This window comes from Argiope bruennichi, chromosome 9 (genome assembly GCF_947563725.1).
Source record: "Argiope bruennichi chromosome 9, qqArgBrue1.1, whole genome shotgun sequence".
Classification (NCBI taxonomy): domain Eukaryota; kingdom Metazoa; phylum Arthropoda; class Arachnida; order Araneae; family Araneidae; genus Argiope; species Argiope bruennichi.
This window is the reverse complement of record NC_079159.1, coordinates 123,270,819-123,283,916: the sequence shown is the minus strand read 5'-3', so window position 1 is coordinate 123,283,916 and position 13,098 is coordinate 123,270,819. Positions and strand designations below refer to the sequence as shown.

Genomic DNA, 13,098 nt, shown 5'->3' with positions numbered 1-13,098 from the left:
TAATTAATGGCTTGTTTATGCAGTAATAAAGTTGTTATTGCATGAACTATTAGTTGACCAGTCAATTCTTTTTACTATGTTCTTTTATTTTTTACAACTCATAAAATAGAAGAATGCAAAAAAGTGACCCATTTGATAACAATCATCAAAAACAAAAAAGAACGACCACCTCTGAGCTCCAAAACAGGACCCCAAATTCAAAAATGCTTACATGCAAGATAAAATTTACTCTTACCTGTCTTTCCGGGAACTTCTAAATCAAAAGAATTGAGATATTTCAAATGAATCAGTCCACAAAACATCGTAATAACTTATCCAATAACGGTTGAGCATTCTCTATTTTATCATTTTTTAATTTTCTGGACGATGACTACAGCCATAGAAGATTATTTACATATTTCATTCACGTGCATGAATTCTAATGCTTGACACACAACCTCTTTCATTGAGTTCTTACTTACGCTTTACCAACATACTTAAGGGTGGGTTTACATTCGATCAGTTATAAGACGGCAAGTAGACAGCGCATTCCCAAAAAGACTGAAAAATGCTGTTTGATCCATGGCAAGTAATTGCCCGACTGGACAACAATACGCCGCTGTATTCTATTTTTTTTCTTACTGAGCATGCGTTTGTAGAATTTTGCGGGGTGTTTTGGCGTGATCACAACATATATTAATTCGACATTTTTTGCAATTTGTTCTTTCTGATGCGAGGTTGTGTGTGTGGCCTTTTTTTCCCCCATAGTTTTCTAAATTTAGGTATATTGACCTTTTTATTTTTATTTTACCATGTTTCTTTGTGTAAATATCCGTCATATTAATGACACACAGTGTAAAAGAAAAATTTAGGGACGCCAAAACAACAATTTATAGCCAAGCACGGAATGCCTGAATCTATCTTATGAAATTGTGGCAAACATAAATCAGTCCCTTTCTACGGATCCGCTGCCTACTGGCCGCCTTATAATTAGCCGAGTGAAAACCCGGCATTACTTCTGTCTCTGTGGGATCATGGAATTTTTTCCGACATCAACAATGAGAGCATGCGCATAAGGGTTACATCATATTATGGTCAATCCAGAAATTCCAACAATGACGTCAGTATCTGAATTCTACGAATAACGTCTTATTGACTGTTTAAACCAGGCATGACGAACTTTATGGATCAAAGTGCCATTTTTTCTAAAGAAATGTTTATTGAGGTATAGACGTGCCGTCAAAAAATTTTGACTTGTGATTATTGAAAAGATAATAAAACTATATACTAACAACTCAAAACTCTTTATTTACTACGAAAAAATACATTTCGCACTGTATAGTAGTAGATGTTTTCGTTATACGCGTAATTCAAATTAAAGTAACATTAGTGTGACTTCTGTTGTTACAGATTAGATGACAAATAATCTACAGTGGTGACAAAATTGAGGACACTTTTGAAAATTTAACTTTAATTTATATGCTTATAGAAACTGATTTAATGTAACGTTTCACAAAATGCAAACTCTTGTATATCATTTTAAAGAGAATTTAATGCTTATTTCAATGCAAAAAGAAAAATTCAAATATTTGCAATACAAAATAAGTTGAGAGGCAATAATTATCGAGATACATTAGATGCTGATGACTGTAATGGGTTATCAGTACTTAGTAGGGTAGCCTTTATTTTTCATTACAGCTTCACACTGATGTTTCATTGAGCTGATAAGAGTTTTAAGCTCTTCTTTCGTTATTGCATGATGCCAGGAAACAATTATAGTCTCAATTAATTCTCTTTTATTTTATGAACACTTCATATGTACAAGAGTTTTCAAACGGCGCCATAACTTCTCAATAATTTTGATATCAGGACTGTTTCCTGGCCATGATAACAACTCATTGCTCTTTGTACTATACCACTCATTCGATCTTTTTGCTGTGTGGCAAGGATCTGAATCCTACTGAAAAATAAATGATGCGTTGTTGGGAAAGAGATCACTGATGGAAGGTGTAAATTTTAGCTCTAGAATAGTGTTAATGTATTTTCTAGCATTTAATGTCCCATCTATACCATGAAAGAGACCAATACCGTCTGCTAACATGTAGGGCCAAATAATAATACTGAGTTCTTCATAGTTGCCTGAATGCAGTCAGGATGTAGCTCTTCGCCTATTCTATGTCTTACATATTTTCATCATCACTACCGAATAACAATACTTTTGCTTCATCACTCCTTATAATTCGTGACTACTGATTATCTGTCCAATTAATGCTTTCCCTCGCCCACTATAATATTTTTATACGCTGCTGTAAATGGAAATAAGGACTTTTTCGTTGAATTCTACCTCTTAGTCCAACATCGGATAATCTTCTCCAAATTGTTCTTGAACTGACATCATTCAATTGATTTCTGATGGCCGCTGATGACATTCTTCTATCTTGGAAATATAGTCTTTTTATTCTTCTGTCGTCAACAGATGTGGTTCACCTTTTACAGACTTTTATTGCTTTGTTTTTTATTGAAATTGTCTCCTGATATCGTAAACAAAACTTTTGGATTCCAGATGTAGTCACTGAACCACTCACCTGTTTTGAAATTTCAGTATAGGAAAGACCACATTCATGTTACACAATAATCCTAGTTCTCTTTCTAGGTGTCCAATCTGTTCTTTTATTTGATGTCATTGCTTCTTGATTAAATATTATAAATATTTATAAAAATTTCAACTATATATTAAAAAGTTTAACAAAATTTCTAACTTGCAATTTGATTACAAAAAAAAAAAAAAGTCTTTTTTCTACAGAAAAAAGTACAATGACTTGTTCCAACTCTAAACATGATGCCAGCTTCTGCTAGCAGTTGTTAACATTCGATTGGTTCCCAGAACAAGAACAGTGATTTGTCAGGAAAGTTAGAAATTACAATCCACTTCATCACTGTGTTTGTTATTCAGATTAAGAACAGTAAGAACAACTTTTTTTGTATTGAAAATATTTGTATTTTTCTTTTTGTATTGAAAGCAGCATTGAATTCTCTTTAAAATGATGTGTAAGAGTTCTGTAAGCATACAAATCTAGGAAACATAATGATTTTCAAAAGCACCCACAATTTTGGCCACCACTGTATATTAGGATTGTAAGATGTTACTTTTATAAGAATGCATGCTGAATTGGAGTCATCTGCCAAACGGTTTCTAAGCGAGTCTTTAATATTATTTATCTCTAAAAATAATGACTTGCAGGCATAGGTAGATGAAAATATGGTTAAAATAGCAGTTTTCACAATTTTGGCCAATACTATATTTTTTTTAAATATTTCTGTTGGTTAAGTTCGTCAATATACCTCGCGTGATCATCTACTTTTTTAAAAATCGAATTCTCGGAAATCATAATTCAAACTGTAAGGCAAAACTGTTCTTATGTAATAACTTGAAATTTGCGATTGCAGATTTCAATTTTTAAAACTTGTTTTTAATAAAATTACGAAAAATTGATGTTGATTGTTTTGACTTAAAACTGAAAATGACAGCTAACAAGATAAGAAAAGGAATTTTTCAATATTTTCCATTAAAAATTTTAATTTAAAAGTTTGAGCGCACTATTTTTTCACCTTTCCTTCATGTTATACCATATTAATGTAACTCTTTTGAGAAATCAAATGAACAGTGGAGTAATGAATAATGTAATATAGAAAGTATGTTCGTAACTTTAAATTATGTTGCTCTTTCTTTGGCATGGGAAATTTTAAAAATATATCTTTTCTTGTGATATTTGCAAAATACAAGAAAAAAAGACGATTCAGAAATGCCTTTTACAACATTCCAGGAATTTGGAAAGCAGTCGAAGGCGCTTTTTATCTGAGCTGCCACAGATTCGGATCAAAATTGGCCGCAGCAGCGCAGGACGGATGCATCAGGATATTTCCTTATCCTTGCAGAGAAGCTGAACAAGTGAGAAGTTACATTTTCCAAATTCAAATTATTTTCTTGTTCATGTATGCTCTCTTCTAACTTTAGTTCTCCGATTTCTTACCGAAAATTAGAAGCTAGATTTTTAAAAAAGTATAAACACATCTTCTGTATCATATAAATTAGCTGGCAAAACGAAAAAAAAAAAAAAGTAGTCCAGGAGCCTTAAACATTAATCCTATTTTTCTATCTCATGTTAGCAGTACCCGCATAGCGTTGCCCGTGGCATAACATCCAAGAGACGAAAATTAGCATTAAACTTAAGCCTAGCCTCCACCCGATATGAAATCGGAATATTATGAACATCAAACAAACATAAAAAGAAAGAGAAATCATTTAGAAATCATCGAAAATAACTATAAAACAATTTTGAGCTAAACTTTGATATACAGTCATTTGGTGCCTTGTGAGGTTGGCAATTTTTCGGTGGCGCTTTTGCTACAGTTACGCTATTGATGCCGTTCGCGCTACATTTGGCCACTTCATTAAAATTTGGCCATAAACTATTTTTTTAGCTAAAATAACTGTATATCAAAGCTGTTCCAGATTCACCAAAAATATACAACAGAAAAGTTGTTTTAAAATTTAAAAATATACAAATAAGTTATTGTAGTCACTGTTCCGCACTTGTTTATCAACTCTGTGTAATCCGATATGAAAATAAAATTCAGCTTGCTTCATAATATTTCTTTCAAATTATATTGGATGTTTTTCCTCCTGGTGCCAAGAAAAAAAGATTTTGCTTGGATGTAATTCTAGAAAGTGCCACATAAAGTTATCCACAGACTTCAATATATTAAAACCTTTCCCAATAAATGCCCTACAAAATGGTACAAATATCTCCAATATCAATTAATTTTTTTGTTCATAAAGAGTTTTCAATCGCTGTTTAAAATCAGACATTTACAAAGAAATGTATCGCATATGCATACCACAGCTCTTGCTCTTTGCGCATGTACGGATAAGTGCAACGCACAAATACTGCTGCTTTAACGCATGCGCGAATCATAGTAGGAAAATAATTATAATCGCAATTATAAAACTGCCTTTTTTATTTTGATATGACTTCAATGCACTAAAACCTTCCCTAATATATACCTAACAAAATGATACAAATATCTCCAATATCAGTTAAGTATTTCTCGCGTTTTTTAAGTTCAAACATACAGACGCTTTCAGGAGACTTCATTTTATATTATGCATAGACTAATTGTTTCCGTCCATCAGTTTATTCGTCAGGATTACTGCTTATGTAAAATTCCAGTTGTATCTTTTGTTGGCAACTTATTCTTTCAGAGACTTACTAGGCACTTATGAACAATCACGTGACTACTTTGCAAGCTTCGTGCTTATTCAGCTTTTCTGTCATCGCTTCTATTAATAATAAAAAGAAAAAAAAGTGGAAGAAATACCATGGCAGAGTATCTCAAAGAAAGTCCTACATCAGCAAAGCAAATCTAGAAGCTAAATTACATTCATTTCTTAAAATGTATGTAAAGTAGCCAAAAGAATTTTGGGGAAATGTCATTTTTGTTGATGAAAGCAAATATAAGAGTTTCGGATCGGGTGGCAAGCAGAAATGTTTGGCGGAAACCAAATACAGCCATGCATGTCAAAAATTTACATCCTGCTGTCAAATATGGAGGCGACAATTAAATAGTCTGGGGTTGTATGGCAAGCAATGGTGTTGGAATTTGCATTTTATTGATAATGTAATAAATATGTCTATCTTGACATTCTCAAGCGAAATTTAAAGCAAAGTGTGAGTAAGTTGGGAATCTCAAGACATTTCAAATTTACTGAGATAATTACCCGAAACCTACTGCTGCTATTTGCAAGTTATGGGTCCTTTGCTACTGACCTAGTGTTATTAAGAGAGACTCTCGATTGAGTCCAGACCTTAATCCCATTGAGTATGTGTGGGATTATTTGCAGTAAAAACTATATGAACATCAAATTTCTAACAAGAAGGATTTAAGAAAACATTTGGCCGAAGAATGAGCCAAAATCGATGGATCATTTTGAAAAAAAAAAAAAAAAAAAAAAAGGCCCAGCCCATGCCAAATGGACTACGAGAGGTCATAAAAAAACAAGGGCAGCCCAACAAGATATTAACTTTCAGTTTGCATTGTTTTTCGTAATTTATTGGGAAGTGTTCCAATACTTTTTTTGAGAATGTTTTTTTTACGTGATTTCTTTTATTTTCAATTATCCCATACTAAATTTCATATATTTAACGCATTGCGTTTTTGATTTAGAGAGTTTATATAGCGGAAGCACAGACCGGCAACCCCTGATTGGTTTGGTTCAAAATTTGATGGATTACTACACTTATACGTGTTAAATCTTTGTATCGAATCTTATTTTCCTAGCTATCTTAGTTTTGTAGTTATCTTGTTAAATTACATTCGAACTGCAGGACAGACAGACGTTCTTTGATCGAACTTTCCTCAAATATTTGATAGAAATCTACAAATTTGGTGTAAATATCGCATTCCAAATGTCATCCATCTAGCCCAAAGCATTTATGAGTTATCATTGTCACAGACGGTCATTTTCCAGAAATGTGTTTTTCGAACTCAGAGAGATCTAAAGCATGCAGATTCGTCAAAATCTCGAGTTCGAAATTTTTTGGCGAGTACTATACTTTATAATACGAGTACGAGAAAGTAAAAAAGAAATTGTGGCGACATTCCATTGTGCATTACGACTATCGGAAGAATAAAAGAAAAGAACTGACAATTATTTGACATCGTAAATATTTAAATATAAACTTTTCATGAAAACAATAAAATTTGTCTCATCATCAGGTTTCTTATGAGGAGCAAAGGCAAGGGCCCCGACCCGTGGACGTCATTCGCTTCCTGAATAGGAGCAGCCTGGTTTCCAGCTCTGGTCCAGCTATTTTCATCTGGAACATCAAAGAGTGACGCACCTCGTGGCATCCGAGTTTTCACTGACTGGGTTGGTTTCACGTCTGGAAAAAAGGAATTTTGTAATCGAGTTTTCCTTCCGCTTTTGAAATTTTGTATTCTCAATGAGGTTCATTTATTTAGAAATTTAATTATTTCTTAAAAGATTCATTTTAATCAAATCTTGGAAGTGCACTATCTGGTAGTGAACTGGAGAAAACTGATTTTAATATCTAATAATATTTATAATAATGAATTATAAATTGTAGAGTAAAAAGTAAAAAATAGGAAGATAAAATTTTTTCTGCTTTTTAATTCATCAATAAAAGTATGTTTTCGAAGCTGATTTTCTATTTAATTTAAAGATTCCGGACATGTATTCTGCAGGTGCCTCTACTAAAAACTGCCTTTCTAACACAAAGTGCCAAGTAATCCTCAAAAAGTTTTATTTCATTTTCATAATTTTTTTCTTCATGCGAAGAAAATTGAACTAAAAGAATGTAAGGATTTCCAATATAAATTTAAAAAGAGAAATTAATTTCTTTTTTAAGTTGGTTGGCAAGAAGCATTCCTACACTGCTTCGCAAAGCGATTCGCGATCGGAAAGTACGCGCTGGTAAAAGTATAATTCGAAAATATTTTGGGTTTTCTCTTGGTGATAACAAGTGATTAAAGATAAATAATACTGCGGGTCCTTTGTCCACCACACAGACATGATAAATGAATCTCAATTAAATAGATTTTATTAACAACTAGCTGCACGTTGCTGCCGCAGAAGAAATAATTTCAGAAATACCGTTTGAAATTTGAAATAGTTATTTTGTTTAATTAGGAATAATAGGGAGAGCGATATTTATCTTCTTGTCTATAATGAATACATTAATTGAAACTGAATGATATATAAAGAATAATTAATGTTTTTTTCTACTTTTTTTACTTATTTTTCACGTATACTTTAGGGTAAACAATATTTTTTGTTTTTCCGTCTTCAGTAAAAACAAATAAATTTCGTAGCTGTCCGATTCGTGAGCATCCAAATTACAACTGGCCATGCTTAAAACATGGCTTTTTCTAGGTTTCAAAGCAATAAATTGGCAAAGGTTTATCGCCATCCGATGAACAGTACGGCAGCGCATAAAATACGAACAAACAAAAATTCACTTTTATATATTAGATTGTCATTTCATGTATAACATGAATAAATAAAAAATAACGCTGAGAAACATGACGCGAGTTTGCTTTTAATAATAGTGTTGTGCAGCCACAGCACTAAAGTAATATATGCTACAGAAAAATATAGAATAAAAGTTCGTCACTTAGCACCTCCACATATCTCAATTTTCAAAATAGGAACACAATTTTCGCATCCAATTCTGGCTTTTTCCCCCCCATGAAAATGTATCAGAATTACTCTTTATTGGATGCGAAAACTTTTTCTTCTTTTCCTCAAAATATTTTGAAAATAAAGATAGTTGGTGTTGCTTGTAAAGCGACAAGTAACAAAATGAGTTCCATTTATTCTTTGTATTTTAAATTAAAAAAAAATTAAATATACAACAGCTCATCATAAAAAAGAGAAAACCAGAAAATACCAATTCCATCTTTGTGTATTTTTAGAATTGCGTATTTATCCTTACATAATAGGAGAAGTACAAATAACCTCAGATGATACAACTTCGAATTCTTAGGATATATCCGCCATTGCTGAATCAAAATATTATCATTCAAATATCGCACACAGTAAAACATGCGGAATTTCAATGGATAACTGAAATATATAGAACCTTTTAATATCATGCACAAGTCAAATATCTCATACAATTTACTTATATGTTTTATATCAATGTAAAATTTTGGCAAATTTGGTATAACAGTGATAACATGATACTGGGAAATCGTGGTACAAATGAGACGATATTGTATTCCATATGTAATTTTCTGAAGATGTTTAGGTATTTTGACAGCATGGTGCAAAATTTCGGAGAAGGGATTCGCTTCTGATGTTTTCATCATCTCGCCATGGATAAAATAATGAGATCCATCTCAAAGTAACTTCTCATTTGCTTTACAACGAGATGCAAATATAAAATACTAAATTAATCTTCCACGAGTCAGATTTAGATTAGATTAACTTTTAAATATATATATAGGGTGTTCATTAATTATTGTCGGGGTTTCCGTACCTCATAACTTTCGAATAAAAAATATTACACAAAAACCGATTACGTATTCGTAAATTACAACTCAAAGAATTTTATTAATGATATTAAAGTGTAAAGCTTGCACAATTTGCACTTTGCACTTCAGCTGAAGGCGATTATGTATTCGTAAATTCGCTGAACAAATTTTGACTTTTGATAATCGTGCGGGTTCTCCGAGCCCCATATTCTACAGTTATGTTTATTCACTTTTTCTGACACATGAAAAGTGGATTCGTCACTGAAGAACTATTTCCGAAGGTAATTTTCATCATCCTCAATTCGAGTTCTTTGAGTTGTAATTTACGAATACGTAATCGGTTTTTGTGTAATATTTTTTATTCGAAAGTTATGAGGTACGGAAACCCCGACAATAATTAATGAACTCCCTGTATATTTCACCTTCTAATATCTAGTTTAAAGATATTGTTGGAACAGGCAGACTATTTTGCTATATCTTGTTATAACACATCCTGCTTCGCACAAGCCAGTGTAATCACTCTGCAAACTTCTTTTAGTCAGCCGTGTTCAAATACTCAAAAAGCTGTGTGTATTCTTACCATTTATCTTTGTACACTACTTTTAGCATTTCCTTTAAAAAGATTTTAAGCCAAAGTTTTCTTCACACTATATTTGTGACAAAAGAGGACAGCATATATGCTGTCCTCTTTTTGGGGAAAAGGAAAACTGCACCCGGGCACACAGGTGATTAGAGATTTTGGAAGGGGTTAAAAAAATCACAGTTTATTACTTCAATAAAGTTCCAGTTTAACTGTGCCAAGAGAGGTGAACTTTGCCTGCTAAGTGGAAAAAAAGAGAAATGAAATGTTGTTTTTTTTCACCTTTTCCTAAATTATTTTAAAACGATACAATTCTAAAACTAGTTAAACAAATTCTAAAGTGTATGAATGCTAACATTATATATTTTGCTACAAAAATATAAGTAGCAGTTCTTTAATAAGAACTAGTACTTGTTTCCGATTAATTCTTCCATTTTTTTTAAACCTTCCTCCCTTAAGTTGACGAATACAATCAAATAAGTCGTCTAATAAAAGATTTTATGACAAAATATTTACATATAGGCATACATCTGTTTGAGCGCTAGTGTGATGCGAAAATTCCAGTTTATTTGCACACTATTTAATGGACCACGGTTCAACATTACGAGTGCGTAACCAAAATAGTTTCTAAATGGGACTTTCACCTAACAGCACCAAATGAACTTATCAAATTTGCCACTATTTTTTTTAGGCTGAATATGAAAAAGAAAAGGACTGTGTACGAAGTTCCCACACATGATACATTAAATTCATTAAGTATCATAAATGCGCAGACTTTAAGCTCTTTTTGCAAACTTTAAATTAATTTCAGAATTCTCCAACATCATTTCGGGTCTTTTTTTTTTAATAATTTCAGTTGGGAAGTTTTTTTTTTTTTGTAAATATTCATTTTACGATTTCATTTACAAGTATTTTTTACTGTTGAGTTTCTTGATACTTTAATTATATACCATTGACTATTATTTTATATATTACAAAGATTTGACGAAGTTTCTCTGTTGTTGAAGAAGATGGAAAAAAAAAAAAATGAAGATGCATTTCGCATTTATTATATCTTATTACAGATCGAAAAAAGTTTATTTAATCATAAAATCCAATAAACAATGATGGCAGGTTCGTCTCGCATCACCGTTCACTCATGCTCATCATATTTCAGAGATTCCTTCTGTAGGAAAGGTATTCCTCCGCGACAGCTTGCATAAGCAATGGACTTTCGGCAACAGGGAATCTGGGGCAAGTGGATGCGTACGAATTGGAATTAATAAATCATTTTTCATAAACCAGCGCTATTCCACTCTGATGATATAAATTCAGTGAACTTTTAATTCATCAAAAAGAATTGTATGTCTTTCTCAATTACTTCTGGCTGAGAAACACGAAATGGATTGAAAGAGTTTTCTTTAATGATGCAAATAAGAACGCTTTTGCAATAATTTTAAAGCTGCTGGATTTCCCTTTTGGGAAAATGTAGATGTTGCATATCATCCAAAAACAGCCATTACGCATTCTCTTTATTTATATATATATATATATATATATATATATATATATATATATATATATATATATATATATATATATATATATATATATATATATATATATATATATATATATATATATATATATCTTTCAAACTTTTTGATGAATAAATCCTCCATTCCATCTTCCCTTTTCCTAAGTCCAGGGGGAAAAAAATTCTACGTTGATTGCAAAAAAATCATTATCTTCACCAATAATAAACATAAAGTTGTGATGAATTTTCGAGTGCTGTTTCTACAATGAGCTCATCAGCATCATTCTTTGCTTGCTTCACAAATCTACTGGCAACTTTGAATTTTTCATTGAACAAGCTGTCTCTAGTTCAATGAAATGAAGTGGAATGTAGTTTTTAAAACGCTTTACTGTGAAAGTCTGCGAAGATATCAAATTATGATTTGAAAATAGGACGTAAATGAGAACGTAAATAGATAAGAGGATTTCGTCTCCTGCTTAGAAGTGAAGCATCTACTTTGTGATCCTGATCGAACGAAAACTCAGTTTGAACTGAGGGGTTTCCTCGTTTGTCACCACAGTGCTGCAAGTGAGCTTAAAACAAACCCCTCAAACTACTTCTGTTGTTTTTGTTGGCTACGAATTCTTTCTAATTTAGATTCACAATTACAATTTCATCAAATAAAATCTGTTGTTGTTTTGAAGTATTGTTGCAAATGCTTTATGGCTTTAATATTTTTTTGCAGGATTACTTTATCTTTCAAATACAATGATAAAGGGTGCTATCATCCATTAATAATATAGATTGCAAGTTTGAAATCTGGATGAGTAATGATGATGTTGAACAAGTTCTCTGTTTTCTTCATTCCAGTTTCATCAATAAGAGCCACTGGATAAGAAGCTAGTTTAAAATATAAACTTGTACAAAAGCAATCGTCTGTCTCATTAAAACATCATTGGATCTATAGACATGGTGACATCATGCATTATCAAATAAGTGTTTATCATTTGAAAAGAAAGAACTTTATCTGCATGAAAATATTTTATATCAAAGAAATTTTCTCCATCCATCATATTCCAATACCAGGGTATGATCATTTTTTATATTGCCTGTCATCATTACTGCAATAGACAGGGTCACTCGTAAAACGATTGTGGGCACTTTGATGTCTTTCAGGTCTTCTTGATTCAAGATTCTTCTGATTTTCAAACAAAAACTTCACAAAATTTTTCAAATCCTTCAGAACAGTTGATTGCACTTAACAACAAATTTGGTTAAAACACTCACTTTCATACTCTTTCTGTGTGCAGAGAATTTTTCATGTGGATCATATGGTGCTCAGTGACAACAGTGCTGATGTCTAATCTCGGAAAATTAAAAGGACCACTCCATCACTGTTAGTTTCATCCTATTTTTTCTTGTATTTAGTTTCATTTAGAAGCTACAAGGAAGATATTTTGGTAATTTTGGCCCTAAATGGCACTACTGAAAAAACAAGACATACCCTTGGCTTAAAATCACTGACTTCTAAAGTCAATGGGCTTGTCTATAACAAGTGCCATTAGAAACAACAATAGATATTTTGGTAGGGTAGGAATAATTTTAAACCATAGTCAATTAAATTGTATGCAAACTAGCTGTAACACTCCCTTCAAACTTCCACACCACATTACCCCTCTGGTTTTGGTGCACAAACACATATTATATATATAATTAAATATTTTTTCATGGAATCTTTATTAGACATCTCATTTGACTATATGTGACGTTGTCCGAAAGAGACATCCCCCCTCCCAAATCAAAACTAAAAATAAATCATATAATGTAAGGAATTCTCTGATGATTCCCGGTCTATGCCCTCTCAAACTTTATATGATCTTTTTTCTACCACTGCTCTAAAAACAAAGAATTCATAATTATAATTAAATTTGACACTGAAGAAGCTTGTGACTTGATACTGCTCATTTCAGGACCCTGAATAGCATTT

The 13,098-nt window shown here is 32.1% G+C and overlaps 1 protein-coding gene across 4 annotated transcripts in view; it reads left to right on the top strand.

The window, feature by feature from the left end:
- The window catches only part of LOC129985303 (echinoderm microtubule-associated protein-like CG42247), a 48,969-nt gene extending 41,829 nt beyond the window's left edge, over nt 1-7,140 (top strand). For all 4 annotated transcript variants that reach the window (XM_056095284.1, XM_056095283.1, XM_056095282.1 and 1 more), the window contains 2 exons: nt 3,804-3,928; nt 6,757-7,140. In XM_056095284.1, the coding sequence (XP_055951259.1) occupies nt 3,804-3,928; nt 6,757-6,876 (245 nt within the window). In that variant the 3' untranslated portion in view covers nt 6,877-7,140. The remainder of the gene's footprint in view (nt 1-3,803; nt 3,929-6,756) is intronic.
- The last annotated feature ends 5,958 nt before the right edge of the window (nt 7,141-13,098 follow it).